The following is a 19,198-nucleotide window of genomic DNA, read 5'->3' as shown; positions in this document are numbered from 1 at the left end:
CGCTCCCAGTTAGATAAAACATTTACTCCTCTTGCTAATGGCTGCTGGTTAAAAAGGGAAGTGTGGGGTCATATCCTGTGAGATATGCATATATCTGTTACATATACACTGACACTATTTTGTATTGCAATTAGAAATTACAAAATGCCAAATATTCATTACTGCATCTGCTTTCAGCTTCTGAGCAAGGGAAGGGAACATAGGAAATCAGAAACCCACCAGAACTCACTTTGCTTGGAAAGCGCAGGAGGAGAGGGACTAAACAACAAATTAAGAGAGAATTCAAGTGAAGAGTGGAATAGCACCTACTTACAGAATGGAAAGTGCAGTGCAGAGGGGAAGAAGCACTACATGCATTTGAGACTGCAGCAACCAGGCACACCAGCAACTTTGGGCTGCCGGAGAAAGCACAGAAATCTCTGTCAGCACAACTTGTCTATTCAAAGTCAGATAAAATCTTTGAAAAATGTGAGGAGTTTCTATTGTACCTTAATAGATTCCCTGGCCCAGAGCTTCTTTGCAGCAAGGGAGAACTGCATTAGCAAGGCAGCAGCTGCCTGGGAAAGCTCAGGCACTGCAGTTTGAGTACAGCTCTCAAGCATGGCCTGTGCCAGATTGAGCCTCACTTAAAGCAGAGGGTCCCAGGTGAAAGCTGCCCCCAACATGAGCCACTGCTTCCTGCTCAGCGCTGTTTCTATCCCTGCTGCTAGCAGGAGGTGACACACAGACACCCTGCAACTTAAAGCAGGGAATATTTCATTTTCAGCAACTCTGCTGATATAACCCTGGATCAACAGCTTGTGATTCAGATCCCAAGTTCATCTATTATGGAATCAGATTGGGAAGCCTGGTTTTGATGCAGTGAAGTGAGCAATCTGGTACTTCCAGTTTCCAAATTCCACAGTTTGTCATGTAGTTTGTGAAGTAAAATCAGCACCTTGGAAGTACAAGCAATTCACACAAACATATCTTGGCATCATGTCTTCACAGTTCTTTCAAAAAACAGGCTTCTAATTACACAGTTTGTTTTAGCTTATTGACTTTGGCAAGAAATTGTTTCACTTTTAGTACATTGCTTTAAAATTAAAAGGTTTTTCCAGTTATATATTATTGGCATGATAGAAAGAAACTTCTGTTAAACTGCCTATAATGCTGGCATATTTACGGGTTCAAAGATACAAAGGAACTGAAATTCTAAAACAAAATCATTTTGGAATTAAAACTTACAAAAAGTAGAAGACTGAAACTACAGCTTGGCTTTCATGGGCAGAGGCTTCTGTGTGTGTGTGTTTACTCAGCAGTGTTACCTCCGTGCACAGCAGGTTGGGTTTTAGATGTTCATTATTTGTAAAAAATCTTCCAATGTTTGCAAAATGTATGAAATGAAGCCAAAAAAAAGCTGCTAACTTTTGGGTTTGAAATGCAGTGTTTTGCAACCAGAGGTTTTGCAACCAGCCAATGGCTGTTCTGCAGATGTTTTCCAAAGGGAGCCTCAGAGACTTTTGCAACAATGAACCAGAGCACAGCTGGTGTGGGTTTGCATCGCCCCATGCACAGCTGATTTCATGAGCTTTGAATGGTCTCACAGTGCAACCTCCAAGAGAGCCCTGATACAGCAATAAAATAGAAAATGAGAGACATGGTAAACTAATACTGCCTCAAACTTCATGGTGTTTTCACAAAATGCATGGTTCAAGAACACCACCATCTATAACTGGATAAAGTCTTAGAGATCTATTACTGTTTGCATGACACATTTGTTGGCTCGGATGATGCCACTATTGATTTTTCTTAAGTCCGTGTGTCCATATCAAACTGTGAGCTGATAATGTTAATTTTATTTAGTTCATTCACATAAATCTTCAACAACAAAACCACATTGCAGATTAGAAACCATTTTCAAATAGCAAACAAGCAAGGACCGTCATATCTTTAAAGTATAATTATTTCAAGATAATATATTTGTGACACATATATAGAGCAACAGTAAGGGTTTAACTGTGTGGTTTTCTTGATGAAAGTACCAAAAATACTTGGAAGAGCTTCATTTGCATAATTTTCTTCAAAGATATTTTTTTTCCTAGGGAGTCAGATCTATGGACCAGCAGGAAACAGGTTCACTGGCTGACTCCAGCCTGAAATGAAATCAAAGCAAGAGAAAATGTGATAACACAATCAAGGGATAGGGTCAGAATTGCCCTGATGTGCAGATGGTACCAGGAGTCAGAGGCCTGGGTGGGCAGAGCTGTACCTCAGCACTGCCAGGACCTGCACACTCACAGCATTTTTTCCCCATCACAGATGTGTGCTAAGAGCAGTTGAAGGATAGAAAATTTTCCTTATGGTAAATCCTATTGAGGGAACACCCTCCAGGAAAACAATGCAAGCTGCACCCCCCAGGGGGTAATTATTTCCCCCCAATGAAATAGCAGCCTTGAGCCCCATAGCATCACTTAAACAACAAATGCAAGCTTTTGGGAAAAAAATAAAATGCAAGTTATTTACACTAAAGAGGTGTGTTCTTACAAACACTCCCCTCAGTTTCATTTCTTTAGATCTGTGTTATTTGCTGATAAAATACATCTCAAAGCACACCCCCTCCCCTCCTTCCATATCTGGTACCTGGAAACTTTGTGGTCAGATCCAGACACACCCAGGAGTCTTTCCACAGCTCTCTGATCATTGTTGGAGTTACTCCCAAATTGTGCTTTTGAATAAAATTGACCTAAGCAACAGACACAGAAATTATTAAAAAACACAAACCAGCTGAGTGTTGCTGTTTGTTTAAGCCAAATGGCAGCTGTAACACCAGGAGCCCAGCTCTTCATCTCAGAAAACAAACCAAAGATGAAGTTTGGATACTCCATTAGTAAGATTAGAAAATTTCTCTGTTTCATCTGTGATCTCCTGTTACCCCTAAAGCTCTCCATGGAAAGGTTCAGCCTTTCTCTGATGGTTTTTTCACAATTATTTCTTAATTGTGGTTTTTGGAATATGGAGCCTCCCTGTTTGTGAAGTTTCCAAAACAACTTCAACTTAGGTCCCACCAGGATTTTTGGAGCCAAGATGTTCAGGAGCAGCTGGCTTTCATTTCCTAACCATGATCGTTTACAATTTTATGTCCATTATTTATAGTCTGTTCTTTGACATCAAATGGATTTTCTGTATCAATCATGTCATTCCACAGCACTGTTGAGGTTAAGCCCAACTATTATTTCTGTCTTATTTTAACATCTTCTAAACCCAAAATGGGCTACTTAGGGTGAGTGGAAAAGCATTGTTATGTTTCCAGGGTGAGACATGTCCTTTTTGGAATTGCTGGTCAGTAAGTTAAAAGTCCAAAAGGAATAAATCTAATGTAAAGTTTCTCAAGAACTCCCTGAAACAAACCCCTGACTACAGTCTCATTTCAGGAGCTGAGTTACAAGAGCATTCTTTGCTCACACATCCATGCTGATACACACCCAGAACTCCAGTGACTTTGTTCGAAAAACGGTCGGTGTTCAAGAAATAGAGCCCAAGGAAATCTTCTGGAAACCTGACCAAGGAAATTTTTACTGTGACCACATCAGGCAGTGATGCTGTAACACTCCTTTCCTTTTCAACTGACACTTTCAGCCTAGGAAGTAAATTAGGAAATTATTTCCAAGAAGAATGTGAAGGAAGAATATGTATTTAACTAACTGTCATTAATTAATCAAAATAATTTCATTTTTGCCTTTTATCTCTTTGCAATTACATTTTTCCTCATCTGTTTGTAGTTATCTTTAAGCTAGAAAATATAGAGCAGAATATATTTTCTCTCCGTCCTGCACAACAGGTCTTGCAAATATACCAAGGGACAATTTTTTTGCTGATGAATACACCTTATTATCCATGATGACAAGAAATGCTTGGATGGGGAAAAAATTTCTCACTATTTTAATGAGAAAAAAGGTAGACTAATAAAATAATTCAATCTTTTTTTAATGAACAAGTCAAATTTTTTTTCTTGAATATTTCACAAGTTTTTCAGATCTTGCCTTTCTTCTGACCCATTAATATTATTGTGATCCCAGGTGGTCTTGGAGAACACAAATGTCACTGTCATTTTGCTCCCTGCAGACAGGATTAATGAAGCCACCCCCAAAGTGCTGATGCAAGGGCTCGTGTGCTGGATTGAAGCAGGAGGATCATTCTGCTTGGCAAATTATACTAGGACATAAATCCAGCCAGCTCTTGGCTCTGTTTGGATTGCAAGAATAATTGAAAGCAGTTGTTGTAGGACTTGTTATTGTCTAGAACTGTGTGAGTGGGAGCAGTGATGTGTGTCCTGTCTGCCCCAGACCAGCAGGGGATCTTTGTGCAGACTTGTTCCAGCAATATAAAAAGGCTGGGGGAACCAGCTCCACTCAAGCTCTTCCTTGTGGCACTGAAGGATCCTGCTCTAATTACTCCAACAAATGAAGTCTGCTTTTAAAGTATCCCTTCTCCTACAGTGGACATTTACTTACAGACAGCTATTCCAACACTTTATGCCTGCCCATAAAAAAATGTCAGCTTCCCAGATGGGAGTTATTGCTAAAACGGAGGAGAAAGAAAATCCCAGCCTGTGTGGAGCCAAGTGCTGTATAAAAGGGACAGTAAATGTCAAAGCCATCATTGACAGTGCTTGTTCTGCCCTGGAGGAACACAAAGTGGCTGCTGGTGGCACCAGGCTGCTCTGCATCCTTTCGTTTGGAACATAAATACATGAACAGCAGGCTGATGGTGCAGTTGTTCTGGTTCTCTTTACCCAGGCATGGAGAATTAAAATTAAACTTATTTTCTTCTCCAAATTTGAAATGGGGGATTATGAAGATACCCTGCTGCTACTCACACAGATATACTTTCTGGGGAAGGATATTTGGAAGCACTAACTTCAGGTAAATGGGAAAGTAGAGGCCTGAATGAACAAAGATCTGACACATTTTCAAGTTTAGGAAAAGACAGGGAGACATTTCTTACCCCTGGATGGTGGAGGAGGTTGACGTTGTCCATGACAGCCAATTGTTCTTGTTATTGTGACTTACAAGGATCGCATGAGTGTAGACATGGATTTGCACAGGGGGATTCACGTAGTTAATATCAAACTGCACAAAGTGATTTACTCCATCTCCAAGTTTCCCCGTCACAGTGAGTCCTTTAATACAAATTTGTCAGGTGATTCTTCTCTTAAGGTACAAGTGATCTTAATAAACCTGTTCCAGTTTTGTTACTGAAACAACTCAAGGGTCTCAAATCTAGTTTTGTGGGGCATTTCTGGCTTGCAGCTCCACATCCCCCAAGTCTGTGGTGGGGTCACTAGAGCCATGGTTTAACCCCGTGCTTCCACCTCCTGCACAGAGGTGTCTCTGTTCCATAATCAGAGCAGGGCCATGGCTCCTCAAGGACAGGACCACGGAAAATCTCTTGTGCATCCAGAGCATGAACCTTCCTGTTGGCACACAGGGACCATGAGGTTCAAGGTCTCTGCATCTTCCAAAGCCTCAAGGGCTCAGTAGGAGAAAACCCTAAGGACCAAGGAGGATGTGACACCAGGAGGAGAAGGGGATTCTCAGTCAGGTATGTGAGAAGTGCCCCCGGCTGTTGCACCATTAACATTGCCCAACAGGAAGGCAGAATTTACCAAAGTCTATCTGGTCAGTGCAAGACAGCAGGTGTGAGATGGCTCTTCATGAGAGGGGGTTATTCCCAAAAACACCAACTTCACTCACAGACCCAGTGACTCTCCTTATCTTGGTATTGGGGTAATGCAGCTCACTCACCTTGCTCTGGATCTGACAGCAGGTGAACAGAGGTTGGTGCTCTCTTATCAATGTTTAAGCAGATTCTTTCATTTTGTTTGGGTAATTGCAAGAGAAGTTGTGGATCTCCATTGGCTGAAAAGAAAGAAGAAAACTATCAGCAACAAAAAAAAAAATCTAGCCTCTGTGCTGGATAGGTACAGCAAAAATAATGTATAGATTTATACCTAAAACAATAGCTTTTAAAGGATAGAATGATTAAAAACAAGGTAATAACTGTTGAAAAGCACACCCAGACACGGCACCTTGATATGAATGAAACCAACAGAAGCACCTTGATATGAATGAAACCAACAGATTTTAAATATAGAGTTTACTAAGGACAAGGAGCCCTTAAAAAGGGGCTCCAAGCTGAAGATTTGCTCTACTGCATTTCATATATCCTCGAGCCAGAGAGGTCTTCTCATGGAATACAGGGTTACTTTCTACTTAAATGGGAAGAACTAGTCAAGGTTTGCAAGAAGTGGTAGAAGATTTTCAAAGGGTTGATGCGGTCAGAAAAAGCATTGTTGCATGAAGAAGTGTACATTACAGTTACATTAGAAATTGAAATGGGTATAGGAGGTGTGTCACTTACCAGTAGGTTGTGCTCTTATGGCATCTCTGAACCTGGAAACTGAAATAGTCAAAATTAATAAGAAGAGTTTAATGAAACATTTTTCTGTAAGTCAGCTGATGAACCAGGACAAATGCTGTACAGAAACCTTTTTAACAGAGCTCTTCACTGGCAACTGCAGAGAGCTTTGCCTAAGACGAGCTGTCCCAATGGGGGAAAAGAGCACAAGGATGGGCCTCTGCTCAGCTGGAGCTGTAGGAGGGTTTAGACCTGTGTTTTCAAGGGTCACTGGGCAGTGTTGAATGCCGCACACCCAGCCCCTCTGACCCCACTGTGAGCAGCTACCTGTTGAAAACATCCTCCTGTTGATGCCAGTTTGGAGCTCAGAGCGCAGTCGATCTGAAAGAAAAGGGTTTTCCCAATGTTTTGTTGCTTTGGGTTTATGCCTTGCACCTCCCTCCCCACACTTTGAAAGAGGGAATCTGTCCTGCTTGCTGTCCACTGACTTTTCTGGATAACCCAGGACTGGTGAATTATTTTGTTCTTACATCCATTTCTTTCAGCTTACTAATACATGCTTTTCCATATCTTTCACATTTATTTTCAGGAGGTATATTTTTTTTATTCCTGAAAAGGGACCAAGATTGTTTTCAAAAGTTTATAGCTCATTATAAAATATCTGTGGACTGAAATACATATAATAAAAACTAAATTGTATATCAAGTGGGCACCTCCAATCCAAATGCATTTATATAAAATAAGGTTGATATGACCCTACATATGAAACGAACTTTATAGAATTATTCTGAGGAGAAACAGAGGAGGAGTACTTACCAGCAGGTCGCCCACCCCTCACTCCAACAGCAACTGGAGAGAAAAAAAAGAGTATCTGTGTTTTACTCATGATTGCATTACATCCCTTAGAGGAGTGGTTCTGCTATTGAACTCCCCAGCAGCACTTTGAAAGAGGCAGCTTCCAGAAACAGGGTAGCACTGTGATTCTCTCAATACATTTCTGTGAAGAACTGGAGCAAAACCAAGGTTCTTCACCTACAAAATTATTATTCAACTAAATGCAGTTTCCAGAGAAGAAAAACATACCTGCATCATCCTCCCAAGGCATTCTTGAGTGGAATCTTTTGGAAGATGCTTCACACATGGTAGGAAGAACCAGAAAGCATCATTAACACTATTGACTTGCAGAACAACTTTTCTTCAAGAGCAGAGATAATTTTGACCTTTGAGACTTTCTGAATGGAAGATTTTCTCCCTTTGTCCCTGGTTTTCCACCTAAAACCTGCACAGACTGTGGCAGGCATTGCTTATAATTTACTTCACACATTTTTTCAAATCTCTGATACTTCCCTCTACAGAACAACCACCATTAACTCTTTTGTTTGCTTTGGTGGGTTTTTTGTTTGTTTGTTTGTTTTAATTAGAGACTATGAAAATATGCTACTGGAAAAGAAGGAAACATTTACCTCCTGCTGGAAGATTGCTGGGCTTCTCATTATCTGTGAAGAGGAAGAGGGACAGATGAATGTCATACAGTCAACACTGAATTACTTTACCCACGTGGACCAGCAAACTGGGACAAGGGCTTCAGGTGATGATGTCTTTTGGGCTAAAGGATGGGTATATGTAGCACTTGCAAAACTCTGACTGAGGCTGTACTTTCCCCCCTGCATTCATAGTAACAACTATTAGACTACCTTTAGTTACTATTTAAACAAAATATTTTCCATTTCAATTGTAGTTCCTGTTTCATCATTTCACCTTTCAAAAAAATCCTGCAGGTTTTATTTTGAAAAGAAGCCAATCCCTGAACCCCCGCCTCTGATTTGCCTTGTTATATCACTATCAAATGAACCTAAGTGGAAGTCAACAACAATGAATCAAGAAGAGCAGAGTGTTTCAGAGGGGCTGTTTTTACCAGCCTCAGTGGGTTTATTTGCCAGCTCCTCCTGCTGCTGGGGTTTGGTGACCACCATGGAAGTGAGCGGTGTGACAAAGCTGTACTGCAGGGACAGATCCAAGGCTTGGGCCTCCAGGGCCTTCTGGTCCTCTTCTTGGGCTGAAATACTAAAGTCTGTGTTAATGATGTAGCAAAAATGCATAGAGACTATGAACAAATCATCTTCAGATTCCTTTATTCATTAGCTGTCTCTCCGCAGATATTTATTATTGAAGGGTCAGTAGTCTTATGGGGATAATTCAGCTGTTCATGTGCCTGAAATTATGGAAATGCTCCATTCTTTGCAACACTGGAGCCTATGAATGGTTTAAATACATAAACGCAATAGATACATTGTCTATGAAGTATCTTATGGACATCCATATTGTTCTATTCCCTAACTATTGCCATTTCCTTATCTACAGGAATATTTCTGGGTGTGCAAGAACAGCTCAACACAATCCATACAACTGAAGTATATTTCATAGTAATTTCATGTAGAATGTGTTATATTACATGTTCATATAGATATGAAATTGAATGCTGTAGTGCTACCATAAACTGAAAGGCACTTCATGTTCATCATACAGTAATGTATTCTCCCAGTATCTTATGTTTTTGATACTGTCTAGAAAAATATTTCTGTTTCTTTGTATTTTCTGATCATATAATTTATGAATAAGGAATTTGTGTTTTGAGAAGTTAGAAGTTTGTTATGTGAAGCATTAAAACCTCTTACGCTTTTTCCAGAAGTTGCTGAATGGTCAAGTAAGCCCACAGTCTCTCTATGAAATTCCCAAAGATGTATCTTTGATTTTGGAATACTTGCTCCTTCTCTTTGACATTTGCTTCTTCCTTAAGAGTCAAGTTACTTGTGTGCTGAAGTGGGAGAAAACTGACCATCAAAAGAACAGCTCCATAAACTTCAGCTCTATAAACTTCATTTATAGTCACATTATGAGACTTCATATCTTTCAGTACCAGTTGTCCTTCAGTTTTGTTCTTTCCCATTGGAAAATGCATCCCCAAAATATCTAAAAAGCATGTATTTTAGATCTGTATTTCTGCACTTGAAACAATGATGAAAAAAGGAGTTAATTAAATTCTATTTCAGCATTTCTGAGATTAATAATTGAGATTTCCTACTTCATTGTAACAGTAGAAACCTAAATGTGCTTAAAAGGCTAAAATATTTGAATTTTGTTAAAGAATTAGCAAAGTTGAATTAAAATTTCTGTTTACTTCTTTGTGGATATTCTTCAAGGTTTTTCTTTTGTAGCAAATACAAGAGAGGGTAATTTTAACAAATTATCTGAGAGCTCAAACAATGGGAAAACAGCTGAGAGCCCAAATGTAACAAACATATACTAAACACAAAACACTTCTTGAATCTCCTATTGTGCCACAAAAGACAGAAGGGAGAGACGTTTGTAACAATTAGTAAACTAAACACTTACTGACTGAGCTTTAATTTCCACTGGCAAAAGATCCAGCTCATTGCTAATTTTTCCAGACACTATAATTTCAGATCCTTCAAAAAACAGCTTGAAATTGTTCTTGGTTAATCCTTCAATGGAATTTTCTGGATACTGAATTTCAATTTGCATTAATATTGGGGTAGCCACTTCTTGATAAAAGCCCTAAAGAAAAGCAGTAAGATAAGACAAAGAACACATACAAATGACAGCAAAATTGTGCAAAGTAATATGTTGAATGTCTAAAGCCCCCTTAAAAAGGTTTTTCTTTAGCAGTGCAAGACTACTGCAAACTCAGAAATTGTCCACTTCCCCTGGACAATTTCTCTTTTTACAGTAGAGAAATGTGTGAGCTTCCCAGTTTGTCTGAGTGTGGCTGATTTGAAAACTTTCAGTCATGGATAATGTGGAGAGTAAAAACCCTCAGGTACCTCAAAATTGCCTCCCTCCCTTGGCTAAAGTAACAGGTAAACTCAACCCCAACATTTCATCTCAGAAAATCTGTGATTTTGCTGCTAGAACTTGATGGATGGCTTTCCTGGCACTTCCTTATTCCTGACCTGGAGCTGCAGGGCTGCATCAGCATTTTCATAGATACGTCGTGCTATTCCCCCATTGCTCAGGGCCATTTTCTCCAGGAATTTATAACTGACATCAAACCCAAAGCCAAGGCAGAAAAGAGCATATTTCCCATTGATTGCTTTCTGAACGTTTTCTTGAATTACTTCCACATTTCTCTCACCTGTAAATGAAACAAAACCACTATTGTGGGTTTGGGTCTTTTCAAGTGCAAAAAGACTGCAGCAGGTTAATGGAAAATTCTGCCTGAAGTTTTTTAAAATAATTCAGAATAAACTAATAAAAAGATAGGGGATAGAATGCTAGCAATCAAATTGGAAATGAAAGCACAACTCTGCAAGCGGAATGCCAGAATGTGATTCGCCCCCCCCTTAATGACTTCTATTAGGTTCTACTGATGTTGTCATGGCTAAGTGCAAAATATTTTATAGGATTGCAGGGCCAGAGGAGGTTTTTAGTACAGAAGGGACACACATTACAAGTTAACAACATGAGGGATGGATACACTTCATCAAGCATTCAAAAGACAAGTACTATCTATAAAAATTATGTGTGTCAATTCAGAGAAGAATGGATTGGTTAATGGTGCAATTCCAACAAAGTGCCAATGAACTCAGCCATGCTTCTCTACCAGCCCCTTTGTGTGACAGAGGAAAAGATTTTCACACCATCACCTTACTCCATTTGAAGAGCTGCTGATGGCCGTGTAGTGAGAGCTTTTCCATCAGCATTTCCAGGCAGAAGCTGTCACTGCCGGTAGCAATACCATGGGAGCAGCTCACATTTTTCCTTTTTAGCTGCTTTCCTAAGGAAGGCAGTGTAGGCAATAATGCCTGACACTCCACCCTGGCCTGATTTCTAACTGATGGATGTGGGTAGCATTGGAGACTCACAGTGGCTGGGCTGGGGAGGCAGCACTGTGAGCTGAATTTTATTGAAAAATCTAAACAAAATCAAGAAACCCCAAAGAAGAATAGCTCACACTATTCAAAAGGCAGAATGATCTTATTATGGGCTTGCAGATGAAGTACTATTGCTGACCTTGGAGTGATACTGGTGCTACACAAAACTAAGACAAACCCCTACTAAAGACAAGGGAGTTTGTGCCACTGCTCTGGGAGTGGCTTATTTTACCTGATATTTCAATCTCAATCCTTTGGTTTGTGCTGTCACAGCTGATCACTAATTAAGACATAGCAAAGAATACAGAACAAGAAGCACCTCGAAAATATCTTAAGTTTGGGGCACAGAGGGTGAAGAAGCACAAGCTATATCTCTCAAATAGGACTGTACACAGTATCTGCATAATGTCCTATTTTGTCTCTAGGTATTTTACTTTTCTGTTTCAGCTGTGCCTGGAGTGTCTCCAATTCCCTTGAGTTTATAAACTGGGAAGCCAACAGTATGCAGCAAAACAATTCCCAGCTAAAGGCTGTGCAGTCACGGGCAGGCAGGCTGTGCCATCACTCCCTACAGCCCTCAGCAGAGCCCTCCCATAGTCTCCCTCTCCGGATCCAGCAGTAGCTTGGCCTGTGTATTCCAAAGCTCTTCTAAAACACAGGCTAGGTCTATCAATATTGGAATGCAAGTGTAATAGATAAAAAACCCCAGAGGAGGGAGGACCGTGCGTAGCAGTCACTCACCAGAAGTGGGCTGGCCATCTGTCAGCAAAATAATCATGGAGACGCTGCGCTCTGGCAGCCCCTTGGCTTTGTCCAGCATGCCCACAGCAGCCAGAAGGGCACCACTGATGTCTGTGCCTGCAAAGAGAGAGCAGGCATTGCTCACTTCAACAGGAGAATCATCTGCAGAGATTGCTGCCCTTCATCTGCAGAGGCCCTGCAGACTTGTTTATAGTTTTCTGCAGGAAGTAATCCTTCTGAGAGAGGAGGATTTAGGGACTTAGCCTACTGGACTTAATTACCAGGTGTTATATTGCAACAGCAGTGCTGGAGTATTCTCTTGGGAGGATTTTCCTCACGTATGTCATGGGAAATACAAACATGTCTAGAGCCATTAAAAAGTGCTTAAGTAAACATACTGTCATCTGTTAACCTATATTTAAGAAAAGTTTCCCTGCCTGCTATAAGAAGTCAGAGAAAAGAGCTGAGCATGGGAGGTTTTATTGGTGTTAGTGCTTAGGGTAAAGAAACTTCTGTTCATACTGACAGTGTAATATTAAAGGGAGACAGAGCCCTTGAGATGAGCTTAAAACTAAATAATAACACCAAGCACACTGAGTGGTGCAGCAACTGAAATGCCATGTCTGTTTTGCCTGTTTTATTTATGCGGCATGGCTTACAAGGGAGTACAGCTTTGGATGAGTTTCTTTTTTTTTTTTTTTTTTTTTAACAAGGGGACACTTGGTATAAATAGCAAAAAAATCAGCAAATTGCTGTCAAATGTTGACTGAATTGCCATTTTTCTGTAGAAAAAGTGTGCTACCAAGGAATCTTCTAATTGCCTCTGTGATAAAAATTGGAAACAAAACTTTGCAGCTTTGGTTCATAGATGTGCTGTAAGCATCTCTTATGTACTGTATAACTATATCTATCTCATAATGTATTCACCAGTCTGACCAGTCACAGGCTTTCTTTCCCATTCATCACTATAAGTCTTAAAAACTGACCTGCTTTGTAAGTACTGGTAGTAGCTCTGGGACACTATATAACTAATAAAAATAATTCTTTTCTAAGCAATTCATTCCACTGGGTGCATATTTGTGGCTACGAGCACATGTACCTCCTCTGGCAGTGAGAGTCTGCACCAGAGCTGCAGCACTGGCCATGTTCTCCTCAGTGGCTGGCAGCAAAGAGCCCTTCCACTCCAGCACTTTGTGGTTGAAGGTGATAAAGCTGAAATGATCTTCTTGGCGGAGGTCCTGCAAAATCTTCAACAGGGCATCCCTTGTCTGTTCCAAGAAGAAAACAATGATTTTGATTATTTCCACTTCTTTGCCAGAGCTGGGATTGAAATTACAGTGTAATAAAGGAGTTCTCTACAGCTCTGTTCCAGATGCAGCCCTATGCCTTTATTATACCTTAATGGTATGATTTAGGTTGAGACCATCAGAAATAGAAAATTCACTTAACCTACAGACACAAAATCCAACCTGTGAGGGCTGTAGGGGGCTTGTCTGCTCTTAAACAGAGCTACATACACAGTCATCAATAAACATAAAACAAATAACAGATAAAATAACTCTCTAAGCTTCATTAAAGAAAAATATAAGCACAAGAAGTTCTGCAAAAATACAGAAAGTTCTCTCTGCCTCAGTATTTAATACCCATGAAAATAGTTGTGTCAGACAGGAGCTACTCCTTAATAACTTCAATCTATGCATATGTATTTTCAAGCACTTCTATACATCTGAACCTTTTGCTGTGTACAAAACCAGTGTGTGCTTCCAATGAAAAATTCCCAGTTGCTTCTTCAGAAGGCTAGGGGGTGTGTTCCTGCTGCTAACAGAGGTCATGCTTTGAGGAAAATTACCTGCTCAATTTTTCTGCCTGTCATGGAGCCACTTCTGTCTATAACAAAGATGACATTTTTGGGAAGCACTGGCATTTCTTGGGGTGCAAAGTAATGGACAAAGTACCCATTGACAACCTGAAATACAGAATGTGAAATCATCCATAAAAGTACATCTAAAGAAATAGAAAATAAACCTTAACATTCTGGCACAGCAAGAAGTGGGGAGCATGCTCACCATTCTGCTCTCTCGATTAGCCCAAATAAAAGAACTTAAATTAAAGAAAGTAAAATGTACTTCCTAGCTGGAAGTAAGATTGTCTGTAGAGAGAAAATTACCAGAGAGCAGCATGCATACATACATATATATTAGATATCTCAGTGCCATAAGTATGATATATGCATATTATCACTGTGTATCACATTACCTCTTTATCATTACCTATGAGTACATATCTGAATGACTGTGGCTGCCACCTTTAAGCACACCCGTGTGTACTTCATTAATGAGATGATATGGAAAATACTCTATTTTATTCTCTAGAATATGCATCGGTTCATAAATATTTGTTAAGTTCCTGCTGTATTTAGTTATTACCTCAGTTATCTCAAAAAACACAGAGACCAAGCATTATTTTAAGTTACATAAATCCCATTACTCTAAACTTCATTTACAGGAAGCCACAAATACACTTTTAGAGGAGACAAAAAAATAATTAAAAAAGACTATAAAAAGACATCTATGAAATACCAATATAGATTGGGCATTTGAATAAAATTTGAAAGACTGATTTTTTTTTCCAGAGTGATCTTTTTTTTCAATATACCTGGTGTCTCTGGGGGTTACCAAGTATCACCCTCAGTTCTTGCTAACCCTGGATTAATGGGAAGAGCTCTTCCTGTCATTCTTGGTGTTTCAAAGCAAATGTTGCTCTTTTGCTGATTGCACTTCACATTCATACTTATCTGTGATCTAAAAGCATTTTCATTTATATGTTTTTTACCTGTATATCACCTGCAGTGGCTTCTCTCTTAACATCATAACGCACAACAAAATCACCATTGAGGAGCGTTTCACCAAGTTCAGAATTTTTCTTCTGTTGGTCTAGAGTTGGCTTAAATAAAATATGAGCCTGCAAAGCAATCAGAAGGAAATATGTAAAGCAATATAACTTAGAGCTGCCACTGGAGTAACCTCTGGCAGCTGCTGCTTTACCTTGGTTTCATTCTGCTCTTTGGTGAGTGCCTTAGTTAACTCGTTTGTCATGAATGTGCTGTCTGTCTCCAAAAAGTGAATGCCCTGGGGCTCGAAGATGTGCACATCGATCTGGCAGCAGAGAAGAAGTGAACATCAGAGTCTCAGAGGGAACATGGCTGTGCTAAAACCCAGGGCACTGCTCTCTGCCCAGCCCTCCCCAGGATAGCTCACCTGGAAATGCTTAACGAGCTGCTTGGGCCGGACCTTGATGAGCAGCTCGTACTTCCCCAGCTGCCGCTTCAGCAGCTCCTCGTAGGTCAGCTCAAAAGTGACTTTGCTGGCAGCTGCGATGCTGACAGACACGTGGAACTGCTCCAGCTTTCTGTCTGTAATTCTGGGGGGAAGAACTGTGATTTACCTCCTTGTGGCAGCTGGAAAGCCACCACAGTTTGTGAATTGTGCAAAATAATTTGCACACTTTTATTGTGGCCCCTCCAAGGGGCCACATGGGATAAATTTAAAAAAGAAGAGTAGCAGTAAACATTTTTCATCATAGAGAGGATTTTTTACATTTCAGGTGCTATTATGCACATCACATATTGTACATTAGATTAACGTGTCATGGGTCCAAGCTGAGAAAAGGAGCAGAAACCCCTGCATGCCTCAGAGTGAATACCTGTGAAGCACAGATTAAATATACTGTGAAACTGTGAAATCTGTTCAAGTGCCATGGTCCTCTGTGCTTGCAAGGAGGCAGACTCAGCACTGATCATCATCCCAGAGTGGCAAGCTGCTCTTGAATGACAGTGACCAAGCCTGGATGGAGCTCTGAGCAACCTGAAAGGTGTCCCTGCCCATGGCAAGGGGCTGGGAACTAGATGATCTTTTAGGACCTTTGACCCTGAGATTAGCTCAATTGGTCAGAGTGCTAGTAACACCATGCTAGTAACATGGTGCTGTTGGTTCCATCCCTCTATGGACCATTCACTTAAGTGGTGATCCTTGTAGATCCCTTTCAAGAACATTCCATGATCCGTGATTCAGTGTTTCCATGACAGAAAGTCCTAAGGCACTGCTAAACAGAGATGCTTCCTACTTGGAGCCCATTGCAGGACCACCTATACATCACATATATGTGAATTTATATATATGTTAAAAAAAAAAAACACAAAAAAAAAACCAAACAAAAAACATATATGCACCCACACAAAGATACACTGTCCTTCCCACCAAGAACCCAAGACTGATTTTCAGTGATTTGTCCCCACTAGGATGTGGCTATCTCCAGGATTTAATCTGCCCCCAGCCAAACAGGAAGCCAAGGAGGTGTGTTGGAGCTGCCTTACTCAGAATAGACACGTACTTGACGAGGCCAGCGCTCTGTCCTTGTGAGACTGCCGAGTCATACTTGTTTTGAGCAGCAGCTTTCTCCTTTATTATTCCTGGGTATACTTCACCATCGATGGACCTGTTTGGTTTCCATGACAATTAATTCATAATAGAAGGAATGCACTGGGGAAAGAAACTCAACAGAAGCTTTTTTGTGGCTGTCTGAGCATGAGCAAGGGACAATGGCTCCCAAATCCCTGCCCACCCAGGAGGATGCCAGGAGCCACCACCACAACATAGTCCTTGTCCTTGCAGAGGCTTGAGGAGGCTGGAGCAGGAGAAACACCATCACTGAGCACATCTATCACCCACCCTATGCAGCAGGCAGCCTGGCCCTGGGCACCTCTTCTCTATTTGGTTGCTTACTACTTAGCCCCACAGAGCACTTCTGCAGAGGACCCTCTTTGTGCTCCGTCTTTGAGCAGAAGGATGAATGCTTCCCCCCCCACCCCACCCGAGCTGCCTCCTTTATGCTGCAGGTGAGGACTGGTCCTACATGGAGAAGTTGGTGATGAAGGCTGTCTTGGGTAACTCCACTTCAAAGGTGGCCTCTCGGGACTCATTGGCTCGGTTGACAATTCTGCTGGTGATGACAGTGTGAGCAAATCGTGATGTGACCTTGCAGTCCACGTGGAGGCTGTATATTTCAACAGCAGGCTGGAAAAAAAAAAAATAAACAGACTGAGACAGAAACACGCAGGTTTTGGTCCCAGACCATCCCTACATGGATGGTGCTGTTGGAAAAGTCTGATGAAGAAATGACCTATTAGAAAGCCTGGCTGGAACTGGGGAGAGGATTGTTCTGAACCAGTCTGCTTATTCCCTTCTCTGCAGCCATAGCCACAGTCCCATGCAAAACCTGCAGCTACATCTGCATTTTGCTGTACCACAGGAGCTTCTGTTGAACCTTCTTCTCTCCTTGGGGTACAGTGAAGCTGCTGCTGCATCACCCCAGTGCATTGCCCAAGATTTTCCTCAGGAAAATAAGAAGCCTCTTTAAGCCTGACCCAGGGAAGGTCCCAGGTTTTTTTTGTGCAACTGTTTATTTGCTCTCCCAGCTGTTGACTTTGCTTCCTGTTTTCCTGCTTGGTATCTTGTGTCCCACAGGATGTTTAGCAGGCTTGAAACCTTGCATGGCCCTCCCAACCCCTCACTGGTTACACAAGCAGAGATGCCCTTTGAGCACTCATGTTTCTCCTGGTCTGGTTCTTCCAGGGCCCCTGATGGCCAAAGGAGGAGGGCACAATTCTAGAGCTGCCTGGAGCACCCCCGAGGGTGGCTGGACTGAGAACTGCCTGAAGCACCTGCCTACATGGACACCTCCTTTTGCATTTGGGATATCTCTTTAAAGGTCCTACCCATGTTCCAGCAGTGGCACTAAGAAAGGCTGATCTGGGCATCACCAGCCTCACAACAGTCCAATAGTTGATTAAAATAAAAAAGCTCAGCAACAGAGCTATCATTGCACTTCTATTTTTACTTTTCCAGCCTCCAAGTCTTTTGAATGGCTAATTGATCTTTAGCTATTTTGATAATTAATGTCCTGTACTTTGCTTGCCAATTGATAGTATCCAGTGGCTTCTTCTCCATTAGGACACTGGCTGAAATTCAAAACTTGGCTGCCATGCCATACTCAAGCCTGCCCATGGCACATTCAGAGTGAGGTTTTGCCATAAGGAACACCAAGCCCCAAGCTGTGGCTCGCTGGGGAAGTGCAGGCACATGGTGGCCATTGCTGCCCACTGAGGATCCTTCCAACACAGGAGGAGCTTGTCCTGTGCAAAATTTACCCAGTGCAGAATCTACTCCGCTGCCACATGCCCACGGGATGCTGCAGGGAGGAGGACCTGCATCTCCTGCACTCGCCCAGCCCCAGCAGCATTTTAGGCTGTGGCCAGCACAAACCAGGGGTCGGCAGGATGCAGCATGGGGAGGAGCTTTGCTGTGCAGAGAGGTAAAAGAAGCAGAGAGGACCAGCCCCAGGCATGTACCCACAGGCAAAGGCACTGTGGGCCCATACACCCCATCCACGGCTTCCTGCAGAGCTCTTGGCTGCCCCTGAAACAGCCACCAGACCTGGCCCTGCCCCCCCACACCTGCCTGCACTTCAGTTCCACTTCACTCTTTTCTGAATAGGCACAATGGACAGAGAAATCTTCTGACTTACAGCTTCCTCTTCCTCCCTAATATCGATGTTTTTACAATGCCACCAGTCACCACAGTGGTGGTACAAAAGAGAGTTTGCTCCTCCAGACAGTGCAAATGACTTTCTACTTCTCTCTTTTTCAATCCATATTTATTATTAAACACTTCTCAGAAACCTCCTGGCACTGCATAGTGCTTGTTTGGTCCTGTGTCAAGATCCAAACCTCATCCAGTAGCCAAAGCAGAGTTACTGATCTCTCAAATTTGATATCTTACATTCCAAAGGAAGAGAATCATCAAACACATCTGCAAGTGCCTCCTATTACATTTATACTATAACAGCCCAAACAAACAACCAAAATGACCTTAAAAGGACCCAAAGCTCTAAAATCTCAACACAATCCACCCAAGTCTCCCTGGGAGGTGGTTACCAGAGGAGTTACCTGTACTGTCTGGCCAGTTACCACGATATGACCACATCAGCAAATGAGCAAATGAGATATTGATAATAAAAATAGAGCAAATACCTTCTGATCATTAGTTTCTGCTAATATTATGAGTGAGGAAAAGACCATCAATGCAAGCAATGTTCTCTGCTCCATTTTG

The 19,198-nt window shown here is 41.6% G+C and overlaps 1 protein-coding gene across 1 annotated transcript; it reads right to left on the bottom strand.

Annotated features, from left to right (window-relative positions):
* Positions 1 to 1,816: 1,816 nt before the first annotated feature.
* ITIH4 (inter-alpha-trypsin inhibitor heavy chain 4) lies at positions 1,817 to 19,198 on the bottom strand. Its single transcript, XM_059856285.1, has 23 exons — positions 19,120 to 19,198; positions 16,944 to 17,104; positions 16,422 to 16,526; positions 15,290 to 15,452; positions 15,077 to 15,187; positions 14,865 to 14,993; positions 13,882 to 13,998; positions 13,132 to 13,300; positions 12,033 to 12,149; positions 10,371 to 10,552; positions 9,793 to 9,975; positions 9,075 to 9,214; positions 8,315 to 8,463; positions 7,863 to 7,895; positions 7,483 to 7,530; positions 7,216 to 7,248; positions 6,727 to 6,780; positions 6,403 to 6,441; positions 5,787 to 5,900; positions 4,987 to 5,161; positions 3,465 to 3,619; positions 2,623 to 2,725; positions 1,817 to 2,135 (listed from the first exon to the last, which is right to left on the bottom strand). Exons 1-23 carry the CDS (start codon positions 19,192 to 19,194, stop codon positions 2,081 to 2,083), a joined length of 2,610 nt encoding a protein of 869 aa, XP_059712268.1. The 5' UTR covers positions 19,195 to 19,198; the 3' UTR covers positions 1,817 to 2,080.

Source organism: Haemorhous mexicanus, chromosome 11 (assembly GCF_027477595.1).
Source record: "Haemorhous mexicanus isolate bHaeMex1 chromosome 11, bHaeMex1.pri, whole genome shotgun sequence".
Classification (NCBI taxonomy): domain Eukaryota; kingdom Metazoa; phylum Chordata; class Aves; order Passeriformes; family Fringillidae; genus Haemorhous; species Haemorhous mexicanus.
Note: the sequence above shows the minus strand (reverse complement) of the source record. Positions and strands in the feature narration are given on the sequence as shown.

Bases quoted from the DNA above. Each gene is read 5' to 3' on its own strand.
- ITIH4 (XM_059856285.1), bottom strand. From the start codon at position 19,194: ATGGAGCAGAGAACATTGCTTGCATTGATGGTCTTTTCCTCACTCATA. The intron at 12,150-13,131 runs GTACATGTGCTC...CTCTCTTTGCAG, and splicing joins GACTCTCACTGCCAGAGGAG to GCACAGACATCAGTGGTGCC. The intron at 7,896-8,314 runs GTAAAAACAGCC...TCCTCTTCACAG, and splicing joins AAATAAACCCACTGAGGCTG to ATAATGAGAAGCCCAGCAAT.